General features: G+C 39.8%; 1 protein-coding gene across 5 annotated transcripts in view; it reads left to right on the top strand.

Annotated features, from left to right (window-relative positions):
• The window catches only part of ATP7A (ATPase copper transporting alpha), a 59,797-nt gene extending 49,123 nt beyond the window's left edge, over positions 1-10,674 (top strand). For all 5 annotated transcript variants that reach the window (XM_050964577.1, XM_050964576.1, XM_050964580.1 and 2 more), the window contains exons 9-23: positions 92-317; positions 794-1,027; positions 1,527-1,618; positions 1,999-2,126; positions 2,307-2,461; positions 2,813-2,947; positions 4,113-4,307; positions 4,513-4,695; positions 5,054-5,267; positions 6,017-6,163; positions 6,572-6,714; positions 7,649-7,852; positions 8,600-8,717; positions 9,237-9,339; positions 10,352-10,674. In XM_050964577.1, the coding sequence (XP_050820534.1) occupies positions 92-317; positions 794-1,027; positions 1,527-1,618; positions 1,999-2,126; positions 2,307-2,461; positions 2,813-2,947; positions 4,113-4,307; positions 4,513-4,695; positions 5,054-5,267; positions 6,017-6,163; positions 6,572-6,714; positions 7,649-7,852; positions 8,600-8,717; positions 9,237-9,339; positions 10,352-10,628 (2,554 nt within the window). In that variant the 3' untranslated portion in view covers positions 10,629-10,674. The remainder of the gene's footprint in view (positions 1-91; positions 318-793; positions 1,028-1,526; positions 1,619-1,998; positions 2,127-2,306; positions 2,462-2,812; positions 2,948-4,112; positions 4,308-4,512; positions 4,696-5,053; positions 5,268-6,016; positions 6,164-6,571; positions 6,715-7,648; positions 7,853-8,599; positions 8,718-9,236; positions 9,340-10,351) is intronic.
• The last annotated feature ends 11,644 nt before the right edge of the window (positions 10,675-22,318 follow it).

The raw sequence follows: 22,318 nt of genomic DNA, 5'->3' as shown, positions 1-22,318 counted from the left end.
CATTGTAGCTAAAATGTTATGTGTTTGATGATTATATCTGTTACTTGCAAAACAAGTCAGACTTTTATTATTATTTTTTTCCTTATCTAAGATGGAAAAGATCTTTTCTTGTGAGTCTCTTTTTCTGCATTCCTGTAATGGCGCTGATGATTTACATGATGGTTATGGATAGCCACCTCGCAGATGTTCACCAGCATCGCAATATGAGCAAGGAGGAAATGGAGGCCTATCACTCTTCTATGTTCTTGGAGTATCAGGTCCTGCCAGGATTGTCTGTAATGAATTTGCTGTCTTTTATATTGTGTGTCCCTGTTCAGGTAAATAAAAACATGGTGACTTTCAGTTTGCTGTCATTAAGAAGTTTACACATTGAAATTGTCTTTTTATAATGGAACGTTAAAAAAAAAATTAAGCACAAAAGATCACTTTGTGAATTTTTTGAAGCATTTTGAATCAATGTAACTATTATGGGGCCTGCTTTCACTGAAATCGGTGGGTGTTTTGACTTCAGTGGGAGCAGGATTGGATCCATCATCTTCTGTATTTTAGCAATGTAATTATTAGTCTTTTTTTTTATTTGAGCTCCCTTGATTTGCAGTAGACTAATTAAATATTTGTTCTTCATATCTATTGAAATATTAATGTTTTAACTTTTAAACCTGAACTTTAAAAAAGGACGTACAGAAAAGAACCCTGCACCTCTCACTTCCGGTAAAGTAGCTTTAGAGCAGTAATTTTTGCATTTGTATTTTTGAGTAAAGTACAATTGTGGTGGTTGTTGTTGTTGTTACAGTTATTTGGAGGCTGGTACTTCTACATTCAAGCATACAAAGCACTGAAGCATAAAACTGCTAACATGGATGTGCTGATTGTTTTGGCAACCACCATTGCATTTGTCTACTCCTTCGTCGTTGTTCTAGTTGCAATGGCTGAAAAAGCAAAAGTGAATCCTGTGACGTTCTTTGATACACCTCCTATGCTATTTGTGTTCATTGCATTGGGCCGGTGGTTAGAGCATATGGCAAAGGTAAAGCAAAATAAAAGTACCTGCTCACATGTTTGACATGAAATAAAATACTAGAAAATGTTCCAGACAGGTTGCATTAGAAAGCATGCAAGAGTAAATTTTTAGTGAGATACAGAGGGAATACTTAGCAAGCAAAATCATAGCTTGTAAGAAAACAGAAGCAAGACTGAACTTTATATTTTTATAAATCTTTATTTGGTGTAAAGTGTCACATTTACAAATTGCAGGAAACTACATGGGTATAGTTATAGAGTGCGCATGTTTTAAAATGAAATCACATGGGAAAGCGTGATCCTGATTACTTATCATTTGTTCATGTGGAAAAATGATTTTCAGCAATTTTGAAAACTATTTAAAATGTCAAGTTTATTTTTTCTAGTCAGTTTGCAAGATGTGTTTGTTTTAAAGGGTGAATTGTATTGCATGTAGCTGTTTTAGCCTGTGATTTCTTTTTTGTCGATAGTGTGATCAAAGGCAAATGTGTAAATTCATATTCTAGGGTAAAACATCAGAAGCCCTTTCAAGACTAATTTCGCTACAAGCTACAGAAGCAACTCTGGTTAACCTAGGACCAGACAACATTCTTTTGAGGTATTTTGCTTTGTCCTTCCGTTCTTTTCTTTGTTTTTCAACTAACACTTTTACCTTGCTGAAGATGTGCGCAAGTAACTAGTTCAATTTAAGAGAATTTGCCAGGTGTAACATTAAAATGTAATAAAATTGATACCATTCTGATATGCTATAGTGGAACCTTGCTAATTTGCGCTTTGAAATTGAACAGATTTTCTGAATTGGCAAGTAAACAAAAACAAACAAATAATAAAACAAGGATAAAGCATCACAAAATGCCCTTTATGTATTAGCAATGTATGAATTGGCGAGATTCTGCTGTATATAATGCTGAAAAGTGCTTTTTGACTTGGTAACATCACTAACTATTTTTTATTAAATGTACTATATTCCCTTCTCAGTGAAGATCAGGTTGATGTTGAACTGGTTCAACGGGGTGATATTGTCAAAGTAGTTCCAGGAGGCAAATTCCCAGTTGATGGCCGTGTTATTGAAGGACAGTCCATGGTAGATGAGTCCCTCATCACAGGTAAGCTTTTAAAAAAAATTAAAATATCTCTTTGTATCAATTATGAACAAGGGAGATTAAAGTTCACTAATTTACTTTTATGTTTTCTAATGGTGTGTTAGGACTAGGTAGCAGTAGGAAAAATAACACTGTCAAAATCAGAATTTTCCACCCTAATGTCTGCTGTTGGCCTTTATGTAGGTGAAGCCATGCCTGTCGCTAAAAAACCTGGCAGTACAGTTATTGCAGGTTCTATTAATCAGAATGGGTCACTGCTGATCTCTGCAACTCACGTCGGAGCTGATACAACTCTCTCTCAGATTGTCAAACTTGTGGAGGAGGCACAAACCTCAAAGGTACTTTCACTGAATAGTGGCATTGATTTAAACTATTAGTTTCTGCCTCTTCATTTAGGCCTCTATTCAGCAAATCGCATAAAGCTTAGAGTCTTTTAAACCTCAACTTAAGTCTTAAAATCAAGACACCAAGCAATCTCAACATATCAGTCAGAGAAACTTTGAACTCAAAACCTTCAAAGTTCTGAGTCTCTTAATTCTCTAAAGTCATATCAAAACTATTGAGAGACTAAGTTTTATTAGAAGTATTTGTTGAATATGCCGAGATACTCTGTTTATACTAGTGCTGTAAAGCATGGAAGAGAGTATCATGTGATCAGAATTGATGTTTATGTATTTTTTCCCCCGTAGGCTCCAATCCAGCAATTTGCAGACAAACTTAGTGGCTATTTTGTTCCTTTTATTGTGGCTGTCTCTGTGCTTACCCTTTTTGCTTGGATTGTAATTGGATTTGTCAATTTTGAAATTGTGGAAACATATTTTCATGTAAGTGACTCTCTTAAATCACTTTCTGAAATGTTATTAAATAATAGATATAGTAGAAGTCTGTTTGACTGCAACAGTTCCATCCTAGAATATCCTCACAGTCACTTGTCTAGTATATTGTTCACATGCTGCAATGTTTTTCTGTATTTTTGCTTATGAAAGGAAAACTGCAAAGTCATAAAGCACGTGATAGTTAACTGAGTCTTTCCAAAATATTTAAAACTACTTAGAAAGCGGTTACTAGACATCCTTGCCACTGGTCATCTCCATTCAGCCATAGGGATATTGTTTGAGTATAGGCTGCTGTCTTACTTGTACTACTTAGCAATGGTTCTGTCTGATACTTTCAGTCATGATTTGTATCAACTTCAGTACTGAAAAGACTCGGAAATGGGAACTTTATTTTGAAAAAGTATTGAACTTACAGACCTGAAAGAGTTCAACGATTAACAAAAATACCTTGTTTTAAAAATATTTTAATTGGTTAACTTAATTATTAAACTAATTATTAACTGTTTAAAACAAACAAAACAGTAACATGACATTACAAAAACCTTGAAACTTTCCAATTTCCTTTCCTTTGGGAAAGATGATCTCTTCAATCTAGGTCCCAATTCTGCATCTGAATCTGCTGGCACAGCCCCATGGAGAATCCAGTTCGAAGTCAATAGACTTTACACACTGGTGGATCTCATTATAGGACAGGGCTCTTATTTGCACTATCAGACAGTTACGATGGCAGATTCTTGCTTGATTATTTTTTTCTGACAGAGGATGCAAGTGAAGATTCTAGTGGAGAGTATTTATAGGGCATTAATCACCATATGTAGTGATTAGAGTATTGTTTATTATGGTCCAGTTTAAGGGAGTCTCATGGCTTATATTCTTTAGTTTGAATAAATAAATAGAATGAGGCAGGGGTCTTATGAGTAAAATAGAGCATGTGATAGGTATATGCACTACAGGACAGAATAAGGTGGTGTGGGCAATCAGAATATTGGTACTTCCTAACTTTCAAGGGCTTTACTTTTCAACTTAAAAATCTCTGAAGAATGTTATTGTATGTAATTACAAATATGCCTTTGTGACTAAGAAAATATGTAGTTGAATACATGGTTTACAATGTTGCTTACTCTGTTACTAAAACGTGTATCTGTGTCCACAGGGTTACAATAAGAGCATTTCCAAAACCGAAGTAGTAATCCGCTTTGCTTTCCAAGCCGCCATCACAGTTTTGTGCATTGCCTGTCCTTGTTCATTGGGATTAGCAACCCCAACAGCTGTAATGGTGGGGACTGGGGTAGGAGCTCAGAATGGCATATTGATCAAAGGTGGAGAACCGCTAGAGATGGCACATAAGGTAAAAAATGCAATTGATTTTTCCCGGGCTTTAATTTATAGTGGGACTCTACATGCCAGTATTCTGCATTTGTTTCCAAACACAGAAGTTATCACCGCATGTTGTCTGTAGGTGCCTAGGTAGTAACTTTGGACAGTAACTTTGCATCTGAATGATTCTGCAGTAAGACCTTCCTGCAACAATGAGGTTTCCTGTTTTGCTGCAGGTAAAGGTGGTTGTATTTGATAAAACAGGAACCATTACCCATGGAACTCCAGTAGTGATGCAGGTGAAGATTCTAGTGGAGGATAACCAGATGCCACGTAATAAGATTTTGGCAATAGTGGGGACTGCTGAGAGTAACAGTGAACACCCTCTGGGGACAGCAATAACAAAATACTGCAAGAAGGTATGGTACTAGGATTCTTTTAAATGGGCAGAAAATGTTGCAGTGATAGAGAGCCTTTCCTGTAGAGCTTTGTCTCAATATTGTGTGTGCATCTGTGAATAACCTTGCTCTGACTAGAAAGTGGTTGGCTTATTGAAGTGGCCTTTTACTTGGAGAGTTCTTAAAGTTGAAAATTATGAAGGCATGTGAGTGATTTAGTACTGTTTATACTAGAGCCTGACACTTAAACTTGTGTTTTGATGATTGCATTTTATCTGCTTATGTTCTAGATTTGGGTTTGGGTGTAATTTACTGTCAGCACTCTTATAAATGCAACTGATTCTGTATTTTTCAGAAAATGTTTGACCTTTTGTTTTAGGAACTTGACTCAGAAATCCTTGGAACCTGTACAGATTTTCAGGTAGTAGCAGGCTGTGGCATTAGCTGTAAAGTCACCAATATTGAAGAATTGCTGTACAGGAGGAATGAGAAAGTTGAAGAAAATAATATTAAGAATATAACACTCATAAAAGTTGATGAGAACTTTGAGGACTCAATGCAACCTGCCTTGATTATTGATGCCCAGTTGCCAAGTAAGCTGACACATGCGTGTAAAATAAAATTTATGCCAAGAGTGATGATCTGGTTTTGTCTGACTTTTGTTGAGGATGCTGGGGGAAGAGGCTGGCATGGGTCACTAATCTTTCCCCTCTGGAAAACTGGGTCTGAAACCTCCTGGAGGCACAAAGGAGTTGCTTTTTACTTAATTTAATAGCTATGTATTTTATTCATCTCAGGAATGGGGTAATTGATGCTTGCATATCTCTGAGAGATGTGGGCTAAAAGGAGCTCTATTAAAATGGGACACAGAGATTTTAAAGTTCTGTGCTAAAGGTTTCAGAACTGGAAATAGAACACAGGAGTGCACTCCCACTGCCTTTCTGTGTTCTCTTTAAAACTGTGCTTCTTCCCAGATGATCACTACCCAAAATCTTCATGTAACTTATGCTATTGACCAGTCTTTGCTCAAAAGAGGCTCAACTCATGGCTTTCATGTGTAGTAGAGCTCAGAGAGAGGCATTTTACACAGTGTTGTCCTATGTTAGAACTGCAGGTGCAAGTAAATGCTATCAGCCTCTTATTGCAGAACAGCTAATTCATTTCCTTATCAAAAAACAGGGAAAAGAAACATTTGTGGGGTGCGTAAGAAGAAAACGGTTCCTAAACATTATTTAGATTTTGGATTATGATGCCACTAATCTGTTTGAGCACCCTATGAACTCTTGTCTGGATTAACTTGAATGTATCCACATAATGGTAGGATTGTATTTCCTTCCTACAGCTACCTTGAATCATCAAAAGTATTCTGTTCTCATTGGAAACCGGGAATGGATGAATAGAAATGGCCTTCTTCTTAAAAGCAATATTGATAATGCCATGATTGAACACGAACGTAGAGGTTGCACTGCAGTCCTTGTAGCTGTTGATGGTAAGATTGTTGTCCCTTTTCTGTGTTCTTGGGTTTGACTTCTGAGCATTTAAACAGAAAGCGGTGAGGGAAACAATTGACCCTGAAACTATGATCTGGATTATTATTAATAATAATAATAATAATAATAGTTAATAATACCTTGCACTTGTATAGAATCATGTGACCACAAATGAGTTTCTAGCTTTCAAGTTTTTGTAACATTTTGAAAGGTAGAACATCGTCCAGCTCTCCTCTACTGCATGGATGTTTGGGCACACTGTAAGGACTTTTAAGGGTTAGGAGACTAATGAAGAAGGAGAGGGGATCCTTTGGGCTCTGAGAGGGTCTTCTAGGACCCATTGCCTGCTGAAGGTGGGGAAAAGGACTTTAATACGAACACATTCATTTTCATGCTGTCTGTATTAGGAGTGCTGTGTGGCTTGATAGCTATTGCTGATACAGTGAAACCTGAAGCTGAATTGGCAGTCCACGTTTTGAAGACTATGGGTTTAGAAGTTGTTTTAATGACAGGAGACAACAGTAAAACAGCAAGATATATTGCCTCTGAGGTAAGTTGCTGAATATCTTGTTGACTTACAATTTTCTTCATGGTATTCTCCCCACCCTCCCAATGAACTCTGTTATGCTCTACTTCAGGGGGAGGGAATATCTCCTCTCATGTTTAAGTGCCACCCCCCCGGCTGATATATAGCAAAATTGGTTGAAGGTGAGAAGTGCCAACCGTGTAAAAACAATCTAAGATGTTAGTATCTAGTACAGAAACACTTATAGGTTTTTTGTAAGAGGTTATAATTCTGACTTCAGTGTATTGCACTTCTTACATCAGATTTGGACCAGGATTTTTAGGCTGATGATCTCCCTTTTAACCCTCATAGTACATAATAAAATCAGTTTATTTCTGAATGATCCTCAAGCAATTATCTGTTTAAGTATCTCTACTTAAATAGCTGGCATGAAAATACATTGATCATTGGAGAAAGATTACTCTTGAAGAGCTAAAAATCTAGATCTCTTTGGTTTCTTTGAGTTGCTATAGCAGTTAGTGTCTTCTCAGCAGTCTGTACATTCTCTGCTAAAAGGATGAATTAGGACTGTTTTTCCTGCTTTATACAGTATCTTCCTGTTTACTTTTTAAATTTCAGGGTTTTTTTAACAGAATTAGTCCCCCTTTTGCTAATCCAGTAATCACAATTACTACCTTTCTTGCTAAAATCAAGTCACATCCCTATAATAGACTAGGCTCTCCCTCATGCCAGTGACCGCATTGGGGAAATCATAAAATAACGTGGCAGTGGGAAAAAATAGTCTGCAGTGTGATATGTTACTTAAAGTGAAATTGAATTGTAATTGGTTCAGTGTTCACTCAAATGGATACTGTCTGCTCCTCACCAGAGAGAAGAGAAAGCATATACATTCAGAGACAGAATCTCGGACAGCACATGGAAAAGTTGTAATATGGTTTTGTTCTTTTTCTTCCTTTAGGTTGGCATCACCAAAGTGTTTGCTGAGGTTCTTCCCTCACACAAAGTAGCCAAAGTGAAACAGTTACAAGAAGAGGGCAAGCGGGTAGCAATGGTGGGAGATGGTATCAATGATTCCCCCGCTCTTGCCATGGCAAATGTTGGAATTGCAATTGGTACAGGCACTGATGTAGCCATTGAGGCAGCAGATGTGGTTTTAATTAGGGTAAGTAATGGAACTAAGCTTGTTTCGTTAAAGAAAAATGGTGAGGCATGCCAGAGACAGTGAAATGAAAGCCGTTGTTTGGGACCTTTGCTCAGTCCCTCACTCTGACACTGGCCTGACTGGGACAACTGCAGAGATGATGTGCTCCATCCCTACAGACCAATGGAACTGGAGCAGGGAGGATACTATCCTTCTCTGTCTCCTGAGGGTGTGATATTCATTGGCTCTTGAAGGAAGCTGCAGACGACTTTATTTTGCTGGATGTATAGTGGCAACAGTGCCAACTCTGAGGATGGGTAAATGAGAGGGAATGAGGGTGACCTTTGGGGAAGGAATGGAACATTGAAAATTAAACTTTATTTTGGAATGACGCTATAACGCCTAGAATCTGGTGATCATGTCTTCCTGCATGCTAAGTTGAATTTTCACAGCCTGGTTATAAATGCCTAAAAAACAGAGTTTGATAGGAACCCTGACAAGTGATTGTAGCAACACTAACGTTGCTGTAAACACATTTATTTGTTTTGCATCAGTGCCCAGGGACTCCAAATGCTTATTGTGCTGGGCACTGCACAAACATAAAATAGAGGAAGGACTGACAATCCTAAAAACACCTGCTAGAGAGACACTTGCATCTTTTAGAAATGCTCAGTGCACAGTATTTAGCTTTGATAATAGTAATGTGGTAACATTTCATATGTGAAATTAGTTTTCTTTAACTTTTCCTATAAACACTTTAATTTGCAGAACGATTTGTTAGATGTGGTGGCAAGTATAGATTTATCAAGGAAAACCGTCAGAACAATCCGGTTCAACTTTGTCTTTGCTCTGATTTATAATCTCGTGGGAATTCCTGTTGCTGCTGGTACGTGAGTGTTCTGTCGTAGTACTGATGTGCTTTTTTAATAGATGATTGCAGTTGTGTGGTGTTTTTTTTCATAAAATGATACCCATTGTTCTTGCCTGTGACTGATTATCAATACAAGCTCTTTACCTTTAGAGAGATGGTGGTGGAGCAGCAGGAAACTATCCCCTATTATAATATGGTCTGTACATCAACATGTATTTAAGAGAAACATTTTGTTGAATGAGGTGTGAAAACTTTCAGTTATATTGTAACACATGCTAGATAACCCATTTTAGCTAATACAGCTGTAAATTCTAGTAAGAAATGACAAAATTATTATTCCTACCTGTATTTCTGTTTTGTGTACACTAGAACTTACACTCATGTTTGTTAATGTGTTAAAATGCAACTAAAACTTCGTGTATAGACATCCATAGGGATACTTGCTCGGTTGTATACAGTGCATTAAAGGTACTGTATAAGGAATATTCTGTTCTTATGTGGTTTATCTGGAATCAGCGCTGGTTTCTTTCCTAGGTGTCTTTCTGCCAGTTGGTATCATTTTGCAGCCGTGGATGGGCTCTGCTGCAATGGCTGCCTCTTCTGTTTCCGTTGTGTGTTCTTCTCTGTTGCTAAAGTTGTAAGTGAAAAATTCTGTATATATTTTAATTTGCAGTCACAGATCTCTTAGTTTAGAGACAGAGGGGTCTAGTGAACTGGGCACAGGACGAAGAGTTAGAGACTCCTAAACTCTAATCCTAGCTCTGGAATTCAGGCAAGTCCATCTTTAGTAGTGGCTGTTTTCAGACCAATCACATTCTCAACACACTTCCTCCTTGCTTTCTTTTTTGTCCATTTTGCTTCCTTGGAGTAGCCAGTTGATCCAAAATATGTCAGGCAGTTTTGTTAAACAAGTGAGTTTCAGCTGCATCCCGGCCAGGTGCACATAATGGGAACTATAAAAACCAGTAGTGCACTTACTATGTAATAACTCTTGTCACTGAAAATCTGTGGGAGGTTTTGTTGCCAGATCATGCTGGCTTTTTTACAGATTCTGTGGCTATGATGCAACACAGTTGGGAACAGCACACCTACTGGCATTGAGGACTTAACACTATGAAGTATTGCAATAAACAATGCTGTGCTAAATGCCATGGCTTGTTTTATTTCTTACTCCTCAGCCACCTTCAATGGAGAGCTGTGGTAGATATGATACCATATAGTGTGGGAACCAGTGAGTGCAGGTGTCAAAGGACCATGGGTAGAAAAGGCGATGATTTCCTAATTATAGTAGAACACTTCCATAATGCCTCTTCCATTAACAAAACCTATAGATGCATTCTACCAGGAGGTACCTGGGAATTTCAACACCAGTCAAACAGTGAAATAGAAGTGGTATGAATCTGCTTTGCTCTCCTTTCCCCTTCTGTGTACTCTTTTTTTAAAATAAAGCTCTCATTTGGTATTAGAATCAACCAAAAGATGAGAAATTAGACATTTTTAACACTGCACTGTGTATTCAAATTATGAATGGCAGTGGGTATTAACTGTACTGATTTGTACATGAGCATCTGCAGTAGTTTCTTTCCACAATGAGTTGTTTCTATTCACAGTTACTGCCAACTAATTTACACTGGATTTTCTTTCCTTAGCTACAAGAAACCAAGTTATGAGAAATACGAGCTCCGTGCCCGTGGCTATATGAGACAGAAGAGCTGTTCGGAAATCTGTGTCCATGTTGGAATTGATGATACTGGGACAGCTTCTCCCAAACTTAGCCTAATGGATCAAATAATCAGTTATAGTAGAGCCTCGCTAAATTCCCTGTTCTCAGATAAACGCTCCCTCAACAGCTTAGTTCTCAGTGAACCAGATAAGCACTCACTTCTAGTGGGAGATTTCAGAGAAGAAGAAGACACAGCATTATAAAAAGCTCTTAAAAAGGTACAGTTGGCTAGAATTCTGTATGCACTGATAAGTTCTGGAGGTCTGACTTGTTTTAAGGATTTTCCTCTCATCTTCTCTAGGTTTTAGTTGCCTAATTTTACAGGAAAGAAAATATTTTTTCATGTTTTAAACACTGAAGCCAGTTCATTTATTTGTGGTGACCTTCCAGGATATTTTACCAGACATGGCAAAGAAAGAAAGGGCAGTGGCAGCTGGAGCCTGCAAGTGAAGCTGGATGATGTCACTGAGAAGCTATTAATGTCACACTATTTTTCTAGAAAATGCTGAAATACAATTAAGAAAACATGCAAGGGAACCAGAAATGGAGTAGAGGGCTGACCAGCAGGCAACTGGGGACAGTTTCTTGATGTGTAGCGTGGTTAATGTTTGCTGTTTCAAATATGTTGATGACCACAGCTGTAAACACTGAAAGTGCTCTTCATTTGCAAATTGATGTGCCTTATTGCATAACTTTTGGGATTACTCTCATTTATAACCTATTCCGTACAAGAAATTGTCCTGCAAAATCTTAGATAATTTTGGGGTTTTTTTTACCCAAATCCTTTACCATCTCTTCTCCCTTGATCTGGATCGTGATCATATGTAGAGAGAGAGATCTGAGGGAGCTTGGATTTATTTCCTCCCCATCTTCTCCCTGATTAACTTCTTTCCTTTCTCTGTACATCTGTGTCCCAATACACTCCTGCAACTGAGATTGTCTGCTAGAAAGCACATTAAATACACACACAATGGGTTGATGTCTTGCCTCTCCTAGCCTCTGCTAGCTCAGAAAACACACCACCTGGGATTTCTCTCATGCTCATCTGAGGAAGTAATAGGGTGGTGCTACTACCTGAATTATTGTGTTTTTTAAAAAGTCTGTTAGCATTCAGTGTAGTTATTACTGGTTATCAGCACTTGCCAGTTCCCTTTAAATGAACTGTAGTGATTCATACTGATGTTACAAGGTCCACCATTGTAATCTTTACAATTACGCATTCACACTTAGGTAATGTTACCACACAGCGTTTGCTCTATTTACTACCTACTGAGCTAATATCAATTGCTTGTAAAGATGTTAATAGTGTACCAGAGATGACTCTGAACCAAAACCCTGGTTCCCAACCACCTCAATTTGGGAATATCCAGATCCAGACTTTGTGAATTGGGTCCACCTTCACTTGTTACAATACTGAATTCTCAAAATTAGATTTTTGATTGCTAATCATAAAAAAACTGAAATTTCTCACTGAAAAAGCAACTAGGCGTTTATCACCTATTTACCTCCCTGGAATATTGGCTAATCTGCAAATCTTATTCTTGAAATCCTTTGCTGAGAGAGCTATTTAACAGTTTACTAGGTAAATAGTTATGAGGAACTATACCATGAAGTCTAATCCATGATGTGAGCATTTAATTCTCATTTGTGTTTTTCAGAGAGGTCAACGCATCTATCAGAGAATAGACACAGAGAACAGTAAATGTTAGTGTTCTAGTTTTTAAGTTGAGAATCGCAGATAATGCACACATAATGTATGTAAAATATCAAAAGCAAATGTTTGATATATTGTATAATTTTCACTTCATAAGGGAAAATATCAAAATCTGAAAACAGGAAGTTTTGTGCAGCAGAATATGTTGTCCTTAAAGTGTGATCAGAGAGTATTTTACACACATCGTAATGCTGAGTGCAGTATATAACTTTTTGTTGTTTCCACAAATTTTCATTCAGGAATTTGTTTTCATGAGATCACAAATTGATAAGATTTTAAGAAATATTTCAATCTAGATTATAGCTATATTTGTCCTTTCTAGTGTCAAGAAACTTTAATTTATGCTATAGTAAAGACATTCTATTAGCTGTGCTGCCCAAGACTGAGAACACCACCTATTTCTGATTAGTGGATGAATTGTTATGTAGAAACCAATATATTACTGCCATGCAGCATTTATTGCTTTAAGATCACATAAATTGCTTCCATGATTCCAGTTTTGTTTTTTACCTACCCTCATTTTTAGAGGCTCTTTCTGGCAAGACTCAGCAGGTCCAGTGGGGCGTATTCTGCATGATTTGTTTTCTCACCGAAGAACTTTCACATGGCAGCAGCCTGTTTCTTTATACAAGAGAACTTGGTTTTGAATTATGCTAGTAATTGGTCATCTTCTGTTTGATCCTGCAACAAATATGATTGGGCCCTGACCGACTCAAAAATGGGAATTTTGTCACTGACGTGGGAGCAGGAACAGGTTGATAATCCTATGTTTATGACATCTGTTGCATGGAAAAAACTATCAAAATTAAGACTTTTACTTCAGGAATCAAGGATGGTCACTTGGGACAAATCCTGGTTTTAAACTCTTGGTTGGTAGTTAGCAAACATATGGCAATGAGAGCAATTTATTACTCAGTTTTTAAGATGAATAGATATGGTTAAATCTGCAAGTTTTCCTTGTATGAAAGTCCCCCTTTAATGCTTTCTATATAACTAAAACCAGTATTTGATCCCATTACTGCACATGCACTGTGGTATCCAATACTAAGAAGCCTCTTATTTTAATCAGGTGACTGGAAATTTGTTTTGCACTTGAATGCATTGACATACTCAGTTTTGTACATCTGGTCCAGAAAATCTGAGTCAGTCTTTTTGAAAACAGGTTTTTTTTCTTGGTAAACATCTGTGTGGGAACTTGCTGAAATTTTAGAATGTTTATGTTGATGCCTTGTAAATAAAATATTTCATGCTGTGCTTGAAGTTGAAAAACCAAAATGTTTTCCAGTTTGAATGTACAGTGCAGGTGAAATAGCATAAAAGGTTAAATGTTTGCTCACATGTAAATTGTGCAATTTTTTTCTGTAAATATACTTTACTCCTGTCTACGGACATCTTGAAATCATGTGATTGTGTCGTCAAAACCATTTTAAGATATTCAGTTACAAATGAAACTATGCATCGAACTAGTTTATTTATTATTATTATTTCCTGTATTGTCATTAGATATATGTAAGACCTCTGATTTACTTAAAAAAAGCCAAAACAAAGCCCTGAAAATAATCAGTCTGACATTTTACGCTGGATTTATCAGTAAACTTTTACAAATGATACAGGCATGCCTCTTATTGCATGTAGTCAGTTTCATACCAAAAGGAGCTGTAAGACCAACAAAGTCAAAACAGAAGCAGGGCAATGTTTAATTACATCAGCCACTAAGAATATTCTGTTTTCTGACCAAAAAACCCAGAAGTTCCAGCCAAATATCTTTAACGTTAGAGAAATCTTTCTTTTTTATTAAGTTTGGTATCGGAAAAGGAATGGTGAACAATTCTGTGAAATACTAATTTTAGTACTGTTATGCCTCTTTAAATTTACACCTATATGTATGTAATATTACATGTATAATTCTGTCAAGACTGTGCCTTCAACTTTATAATTATAATGTTGTCAAAATGTAATGTTCAATGCCTGGTTTTTAAAGTACTTTCTAGAATTCCATTTCTAATACTTTTATTGTGAAGTTGGAAAAATATCATTGCCAACTGCACTTGACTGCTTGCTAATCCCTGTATTGTTGTGCTTCACTATAAAGCTTAAAACATATGGCCTTTAGAAAGGATTCTTCATTCACCTAAGTGTAGGGTTGCTTTGCAGCATATTTAGATATTCCACATGTAGTGAGTGGGCATTATGGAACCATCTGTTTGGCACCACATGCTGTTTCAACCTCGCTCCCCTTTTCCAATTTCATAGATGACTCTCTTATTTGGGAATGAGATTTACTGTGAATTGGGATTTTTTTTATTTTTGTCAGCTCTGCCATTGGTCTGCTACACTATATGATCTTTGGCAAGTAATTTCAACCTTCTGCCTCGGTCCAGCTATAAAATGAGCTGGGATGCTGTGGGCATGGTCAATTAATGTAGGTTGTGCACACTTTGAGATTCTTGGGTAAAAGGTATCAGATGGTATTATTGCAGACTGGAACCTTTCATTTACGTAGTTACCCCATGTCCAAAATAAACTGCTAACTAGCATAAAGTTGTACTTGAAGCATCCTAAACAGAGAAGAAATCTAACTTGAGGGCCCCTCTGTGAGGTCATGGCAATTTGTTCTGACCAGGTTTTAAGTCTAAGTCCTAGATCTCTGCAGGTACTGTGCATGGCCAGAATGATTGCTGCAGTAATTCAGAGGGCTCAGAATGAAAGATGCAAGGACATAAAAATGACAGTCAATGTGTTGGAGGGTTTCCACTGAGTTCACTGGCTAATCTGCCTCTAACATTTTGCTAACTGGAAAATACACCTCTCCACCAGGGGCTTCTTTCTGTTCCCCTTCCTGTGATTACTTTTCCGGCATTATGCACACTTTATCCTTGCCTCTGTGAATGTACAAGTAAAGGCATTGTTGGCTATGAAATATTTCTGTCTTTTGTGAAAAAGTCACAGTTGCTTGCTAAGGCCCCTCTGTCACCCTCAGGCTCTGATCCTGCAAAGATCTACATAAGTGCTTAACTTCTGCATGGTAAGGTGTCCCATTGATTTGTTTGGGACTGCTTACAGTGTGGAAAGTTAAGCGCGTGTGCAAGGCTATGCCTACCCTGCACTTTTGTCAGTAAAACTTTTGTCAAAAAGTTTTACCCACAAAAAGTGCCCATGTGGACAGCGCTTTGTCAAGGGGAGAGCTACTGTCCCTCTCTGAAGGTGGTTTTATTTTGTCAGCAGGCAAGCTCTGTCCTGCCGACAAAGAATGACTACAAGGGCATGGCTGTAAGGTGTGCTGTGTAGACATAGCTTAAATCTTTGCAGGCTTGAGTCCTTAGCTTTCCTTTAAAAAAACATTTAGTATGGGAATCCTGCAAACAAGTCTGCAGGTGCAGATCCCCATGGAAATGAATGGGGTGCCACGCACTAGGTCTGTGCATTTTAGTGCAGGGATGAGACCTACTTTTCTAGTCATTGGAGTGGTGAATTTAGGGGCTTGTCTACACACAAACTGAAACCAAATTAGCAACACTGGTTTTAATTCACACCTTCAGCTATTTTGGTGCAAGTCTGTGTGTGGACACACACATTTCAGATTGTCCTATTTTGTTGAGGTCTTATTTTTTTACCAATTTAAATTAACATAGAACATTCTTATTTCAAAAGAAGTGTCCACATCTATTTGCACCAAATTATCTAAAGGTGGGGACTAAAACCAATTTCTACTTCGTTTTCTGTGTGTGCACGTACAAATCCTAATCTTTCAAACATGAACTAAGGAGTAACCCCTGGAGGCCTAGTGGTTTGGGAGTAACCTAGGAAGATGAATTTGGTCAAAGAGGTCTGTTCATCTCTTCATCTTCATTTGAAACACTGAAAGACAGAATAGGTAAGATTACATAGCAGTAGGATCTAAAGAGAAGAGGCCAGCCTCACTGTGACCACTGTGGATTGCCGTTTATAGAAGCGGGACAAGAGAAAAAGCAAGAACTCTTTGCTTTTAACAAGAATGCTGGGAGCTACCTGAATGCCACCAGAAGAGGTCTGTCTGTTTACTTTTATGGCTGTTTTGACTGAGCGTCTCCACCTCCATAATGGATTTCATCCTCACAACTAGAGTTGGGCAAATGACTCTCTACATTTGCTTGCATTTGTGAAAAATCAGAAAATAAATCCTGTTCCCGTAACAAAATCAAAAATTCTAAAAAAAATTCAAATAAAAAAAGTTGTCAAATTTAATTGCAAATAAGCTATTTTGTTGAATTTGAAAAGAACTGTTTCATTTAGTTTCTTCACACTTTTTTGTACCATAAAAGCAAAGAAATTCTAGAAATACAGGATTGGAAGGGACCTCAAGAGGTCATCTAGTCCAGCCCCCTGCACTGAGGCAGGACCAAGTAAACCTAGATCATCCCTGACAGTGTTTGTCCAACCTGTTCTTAAAAATCTCCAGTGATGGGGATTCCACAACCTTCCTTAAAGCCGTATAGTTCCTTTTTCATATGGCTTGGGTAGGCAGCAACAGCTACAAATTTATATCTAAGTTTGATAGCCAGCACATTGCTGCAGCAGTGAGCTGGTGAATGTCTTCAGGCCCCTGGCAAAAGAACGAAGGGGACATTCAGATATGATGTGCTCTATTGTTTGTGCCTGGTGACCACAGTTGCATACAGGTGTTTGCCTCATTTTCCATTTAAAGAGGGTTTGTCCACATCTCCCATGAGATGTCTTGATGCGATTCAATCTGCACCAGTCTTTCCAGCATAAATTAAAACCTGGTGGTTCTTCAACAGGATCAATGACAATTTGTTTTGAGCGGTCGAAGTGCTCCATGTGACTCTTCAGTGAGCCTCGGCACCAAAATTGGGTGTAACGATCTTGATACGGTGCCATGGGTTGCAGGAGTTTAATCTCATCTTTGGCGCGTTCTGCAGGTCATGGTGCAGTGAGATCCTCATATTTGCATTGACATGAATAAGAAAGTGAGATGTCTGAGAAACTCTTCTAATCTGTGGAAGCTGATGCGTGATGGGACTGGGAGCCAGTCAACTGGAGTAGATTTGAGTATCCCTGACACTGTGCGCATATCATTATTGAGTTGAGTGTCAAGGAGTTTAGTGTGATTTCTATGAAATCACACTGCTGCACAATATTCAGCTGCAGAATATACTAAGGCAATTGTTGCGGTTTGCAAGGTCCATGGACTGGAGCTCCATGATGTTCTGGTCAATTTTCTGATAAGCGCGACACGAGATCTGACCTTATTGTGGGTGATCTCGAGGTGTTGTCGAAAGGTCAAACTCCAATATAATGCCAAGATACTTTGGATTAGCTTCTTGGCTGATGCTCTCATTGCAGAACAGCAGATCGTTTGGTATTAGCCATTTTATAGGTCAGATGGAAAGCAATTATCATAGGTTTTTTTTGTTTTGGATTAGGCCTAAGTTCCCAGCATTGGAAATAATCAGCCATAGTGCTAAGATCTCTGGGTTAGGGTGCAGCTGATGGATGGAGGCTTGTCTGCCAAACTGCTAGGGCAATGTCATCCGCATACATGAATTTCCTTGACTTTGTCACTGGTATATGGCACTATAGTCAGGTTAGATAATGGGAAAAATGTTCTAAATCTCCCTTGTTGCAGATTAAGCCCATTCTTGTCCTACCTTCAGTGGAGATGGAGAACAATTGATTACAGTCCTCTTTGTAACAGCCCTTAACATATTTGAAGACTGCTATCAGGTCCCAGGGGACTATCATTTTTTCTGAATGCTAAACATGCCCAGTTTTTTTAATCTTTCCTCCTAGATCAGGTTTTCTAAACCTTTTCTCATTTTTGTTGCACTCCTCTGGATTCTGTCCAATTTGTTCACATCTTTCGTGAATTGTGGCACTCACAATTTGGACACTATGGCAGCTAGCGTCTCACCAGAGCCAAGTAAATTGGGACAGTTATTTCCCTTGTCTTACACATAACACTCCTGTTAATACACCCCAGAATTATATTAACCTTTTTCTGCAACTGCATTACATTGTTGACTTTTATTCAATCTGTGATCCTGTAGCGGGGCAACTACCCTGCTCCTGAGAAGAAAGGCTAGGCTGATTGGGGAAGCAGCCACAGCTGTGGCCATGCCCAATCAGGCCACAGCTGGCCCTATAAAAGGGCTGTGAGCCAGGAACTAAGTCAGTCTGTCTCTAGTGGTGCAGAGAGGAGGACCTAGCTGTCTGGGAGCAAGGTACCAGAGGTATAGAAGAGCTGGGGAGCTCCAGCCTGGCAACACCCTAGGCTGCAGGCCTTGTTCAAGGCCTAAAGAGAGGTACTGGGCTGCAGGGAAGGGCAGCAAGTCCAAACCCACCCTTGCTAGTGATGTGTGCTTTACAGACTGTAGTTTGCCCCTAGATGACAACTGGCAGTAGCCACTGAGGCAAGGTGGGGATAGAGGGTCGGGGTTTCCCTGGGAGGGGAGATCCAGACTCTAGGTTACTGCTAGGGGCAAAACCCAGAGGAAAAGGTGCACCAGGGTCCGGGAGAGACATGGGGACCCTAAGGCAGGCGAGACACCGGATAATAGGAGGTGCTCTGTTAGCTGGAGAGCTAATTCCCAGCATAACCAGCAGGAGGTGCTGCATCAGTGAGTCTTGCTTTGCTACAAATCTGATCTAAACCTCATAGATATATATATTCCCTGGTTTTGTATTTTTTGCATTTGATTTTTTTTCTTCCTTAGTACCTTGCACGTCTTTATTGAATTTCATTTTGTTGATAGCAGGCCAATTCTTCAGTTTAAGGTCATTTTGAATTTTAAACCTGTCCTTTGAAAGTGCTACTATGCAGTGTGCACTCCTTCTTGACCTCCAAACAAGTATATACATTCTTGATGTATAATGCAACACCTCTTCTTCCTTTTTTCCTTGCCTATCCTCCTTGAACAAGCTAAGCTTCTCTATACCGATATTCCAATGGTGAGATTTATCTCATCAAATCTATGATACCAATTGTCATAATTCAGTTTATGTACTAATACTACCAGCTGTTCCTGTTTATTCCCCATATTCCTTGCATTTGTGTATAGACATCTAAGATGTTGAGCAGATTTCCCCCACTGCTATCCTCCTTGTTCCTATGACCCTACTGTCATTTTAAATTTCCCTGACAACTCCCACCCCCCCACATCTACTCCTGTGTTATGGTCACCTTTTTTTTTAATACCTGTGTGTGGGCTTTTGTCATCTTCCCCCTTTGAACCTAGTTTAAAGTCGTCCTCACTCAGTTGGTGAGTAGGTGATTGAAGATGCTCATCCCTTTCTTGATCAGGTGGACCCTGTCTCTTCCTAGCAGTCAGTTTTCTTAGAACAGAATCCTACTATCAAGGAAGCCAAAGCACTCCTATCTAGACCAATGGCGTGGGTCCTTATCCTCAACCGGGAGGATGGATGAGGAGAAAAAAACTGTGCCCCAGCTCCTTCACTTTTGCTCCCAAAACCCTGCACTCACTGCTGATCTACTCAGTATCATATTTGGAAGTAGCATTAGTGGATGATTTGAATGTCGATGATTACCATAGAGTAGTGGTCAGAGAGATGGATGAGCCTTTGCAAGCTTTCCATAAGGTACTGAAACACTTATAAAATGCCTTTATCATACAGAATTGAACTCTGGCTATAAATGCATCACTAAGGAAATCTACTGTGGCTTATGATCATATTGTAAGGAGTCAGATCTCTCCTTGGGAGGATCTAGATATAGGGTGAGTGTGGTTGGAAAATGTGTGTGCACACATTTCAAATGGGTACTGACATCCATGAATGTTACTGTATATTTTTTCTTGTGATGTTCCACAGACGGCTGGCTGTGGCTGTGTGCGTCATCAGCCCCCACGTGGTAAAAGGAGTCAGCATCCACCATCAGTGTTCTCTGCTGATTCATCTTAATTTGTACCCAAGAGTGAAAGAACATGATTTTTACAGTGCTTAGAATCCTAAAAATAAATGAACACTAGATGCTCCAGAAACTGCTGTCTAACACAGAGAACAGAGCATGTAATCAGTGGATTTGGACAGGGCTTTGAACATGTATATTTAGACAATACAGTACTTAAAAATGTGACTTGAACAGAAGGCAAGTTTCTCAGAGTATAATGTTTTCAACTCTAGCTCCAGCACTGTGGACATATTAATGTGTAATACACTAGGACTTGTTCTGCGCATGAACATCTCTACTAAAGACCTGTAGAAGAGCTCCCTGGAGCTTGAAATCTTGCCTCTTTCACTAACAGAAGTTAGTCTAGTAAAAGATAGACCACCTTGTCTCACCCTATCTAAATGCATTTGTTATGTATTAATACTTTTTACACAGGCTGTGACAGTGTTAAAACGAAGTGGCAGAATTAGTTCTATTGAGTTCTTTCACACACACAGCATGGAACATCAAATGAGCTAGAATTAAATATTTCAGAGTGGGGGCTGTGTGCCTGTGGTCTGTCTGGTGAAAGAAGAGAGTATTTACAAACTCATTATCCTGAGCAGAACACCCCTACCTCCACCTGTCACTGGTGTTTAGTGCACTATTTTTATTTAGCATGTGCATAGGCATCCAGCCAAGCAATGGAATCTTCAGTGGTGTGCTGCAGTTCTTTTAGGACACTGCAGAACCTAGGCAGCAGGCACTTATCGACAATGTACGTCATTGGCTGTATAGTGCTGTAGCTATACAAAGGGCTGTAATGAAGGCCCCAGTGATACTGGTTGGCTGCACAGAGACCTTGTTTAGTTCAGAGCAGGGACCATTGGTGATGGGGCAGGTCAAAACCAGGCAAATTGTGGGATTGGTGCCAAGGGACTGGTTGGGGATTATAAAACATCCATTCTTCTCGCCCAAGCATTTCCGCCCTAACATCCTGGTGACGGACGAGACCATAAGGGGCAATGTGATGGCAAATACGTAGCTGGCGGTTTAAAAAGGTCATTGTGCAGCAGCAGGCTTGAGTTGGCACATACTTTCTTTAGTAATCTGCTACTGGCAACCGCTCATCTGATAGGAGGAGGATCAATATTGCTCAGAACTGGAAGCCATGGGAGTAGAGTCAGACGCAGGGTGGCAGAGATGAAACACATGGTGGCATGTAACTGTGTATCTACCAGTATGTGCATGGGGATGTCACAAGGGGTCCAGGCCTAGCAGTACATAGACTGGGCCACCATGGGGTGCACTTCAAGCCCCGTTTTCCCAAAGCTCCTGCTTTCAGCTGCTTACAAAGTGGGCAGCTAATATCTCTGACAGGACCAACAGGGGGAGGGATAGCTCAGTGGTTTGAGCATTGGCCTGCTAAACTTAGAGTTGTGAGCTCAAACCTTGAGGGGGCTACTTAAGGATCTGGAGCAAAAATCAGTACTTGGTCCTGCTAGTGAAGGCAGGGGGCAGGAGTTGATGACCTTTTGAGCTCCCTTCCAGTTCTAGGAGATTGGTATATTGCCAATTATTACTCTGGTGATAGCCACAAGCTGCCCACTCCACTTTCTCAGAGCTGGACAAGTGTTCTGTGATGCTGGTCCAATGTAGGATATTATCTCACGTTGTCTCTCCCCAGTCTGGGCCCAACAGGCTGTAACAGCCAGTGCCAGGTTTACAGTCCATGGAGCCGGGCCCATGCTCAGAAGAGTCCCCAGCCTGCTCTGCTTGCACTGTGTCCTGAGACTGCGCTGGCTCCCCTCACCCACCACTTGCTCCTTTCAGCCTGCCCGCCAGCTGTCTGAGGGCTCCTCTCAGCCCCCTGGCCGGACCCCAGTGCACCTCTGGCTCAGGGCAATCTCTACTTCCCACCACCTGTGGGGCCCCACCTGTCTCCCTTGGGCTGAGCTGTCTGGGACTGGTGCAGAAGCCTGACCAGTTTCAGCCTGGTGTGTGAGTAGGGGGGGGAACATTGTGGAGGGCTTGGCTGGGTTCCTCCAGGCAAGTGTGCCTTAAGGGACCCTGGCCAGGGTATCACTTGAGAGGCCAGAGCGATTCCCAGCCCTGGTTGCGCTGGGCCTAGCAGATGCAGTCACCTGCTGGCAGGGCCAGTGAGTGCAGCAGGGAGCCAGGGCTGGCGGTAGGGTGACCAGATGTCCTGATTTTATAGGGACAGTCTTGATATGTGGGGCTTTTTCTTACATGGGTGCCTACTTGCACCCCATCCCAATTTTTCATGCCTGCTG

This window comes from Gopherus flavomarginatus, chromosome 8, assembly GCF_025201925.1.
Source record: "Gopherus flavomarginatus isolate rGopFla2 chromosome 8, rGopFla2.mat.asm, whole genome shotgun sequence".
Lineage (NCBI taxonomy): Eukaryota > Metazoa > Chordata > Testudines > Testudinidae > Gopherus > Gopherus flavomarginatus.
This window is presented reverse-complemented; position numbering and strand designations above follow the sequence as displayed.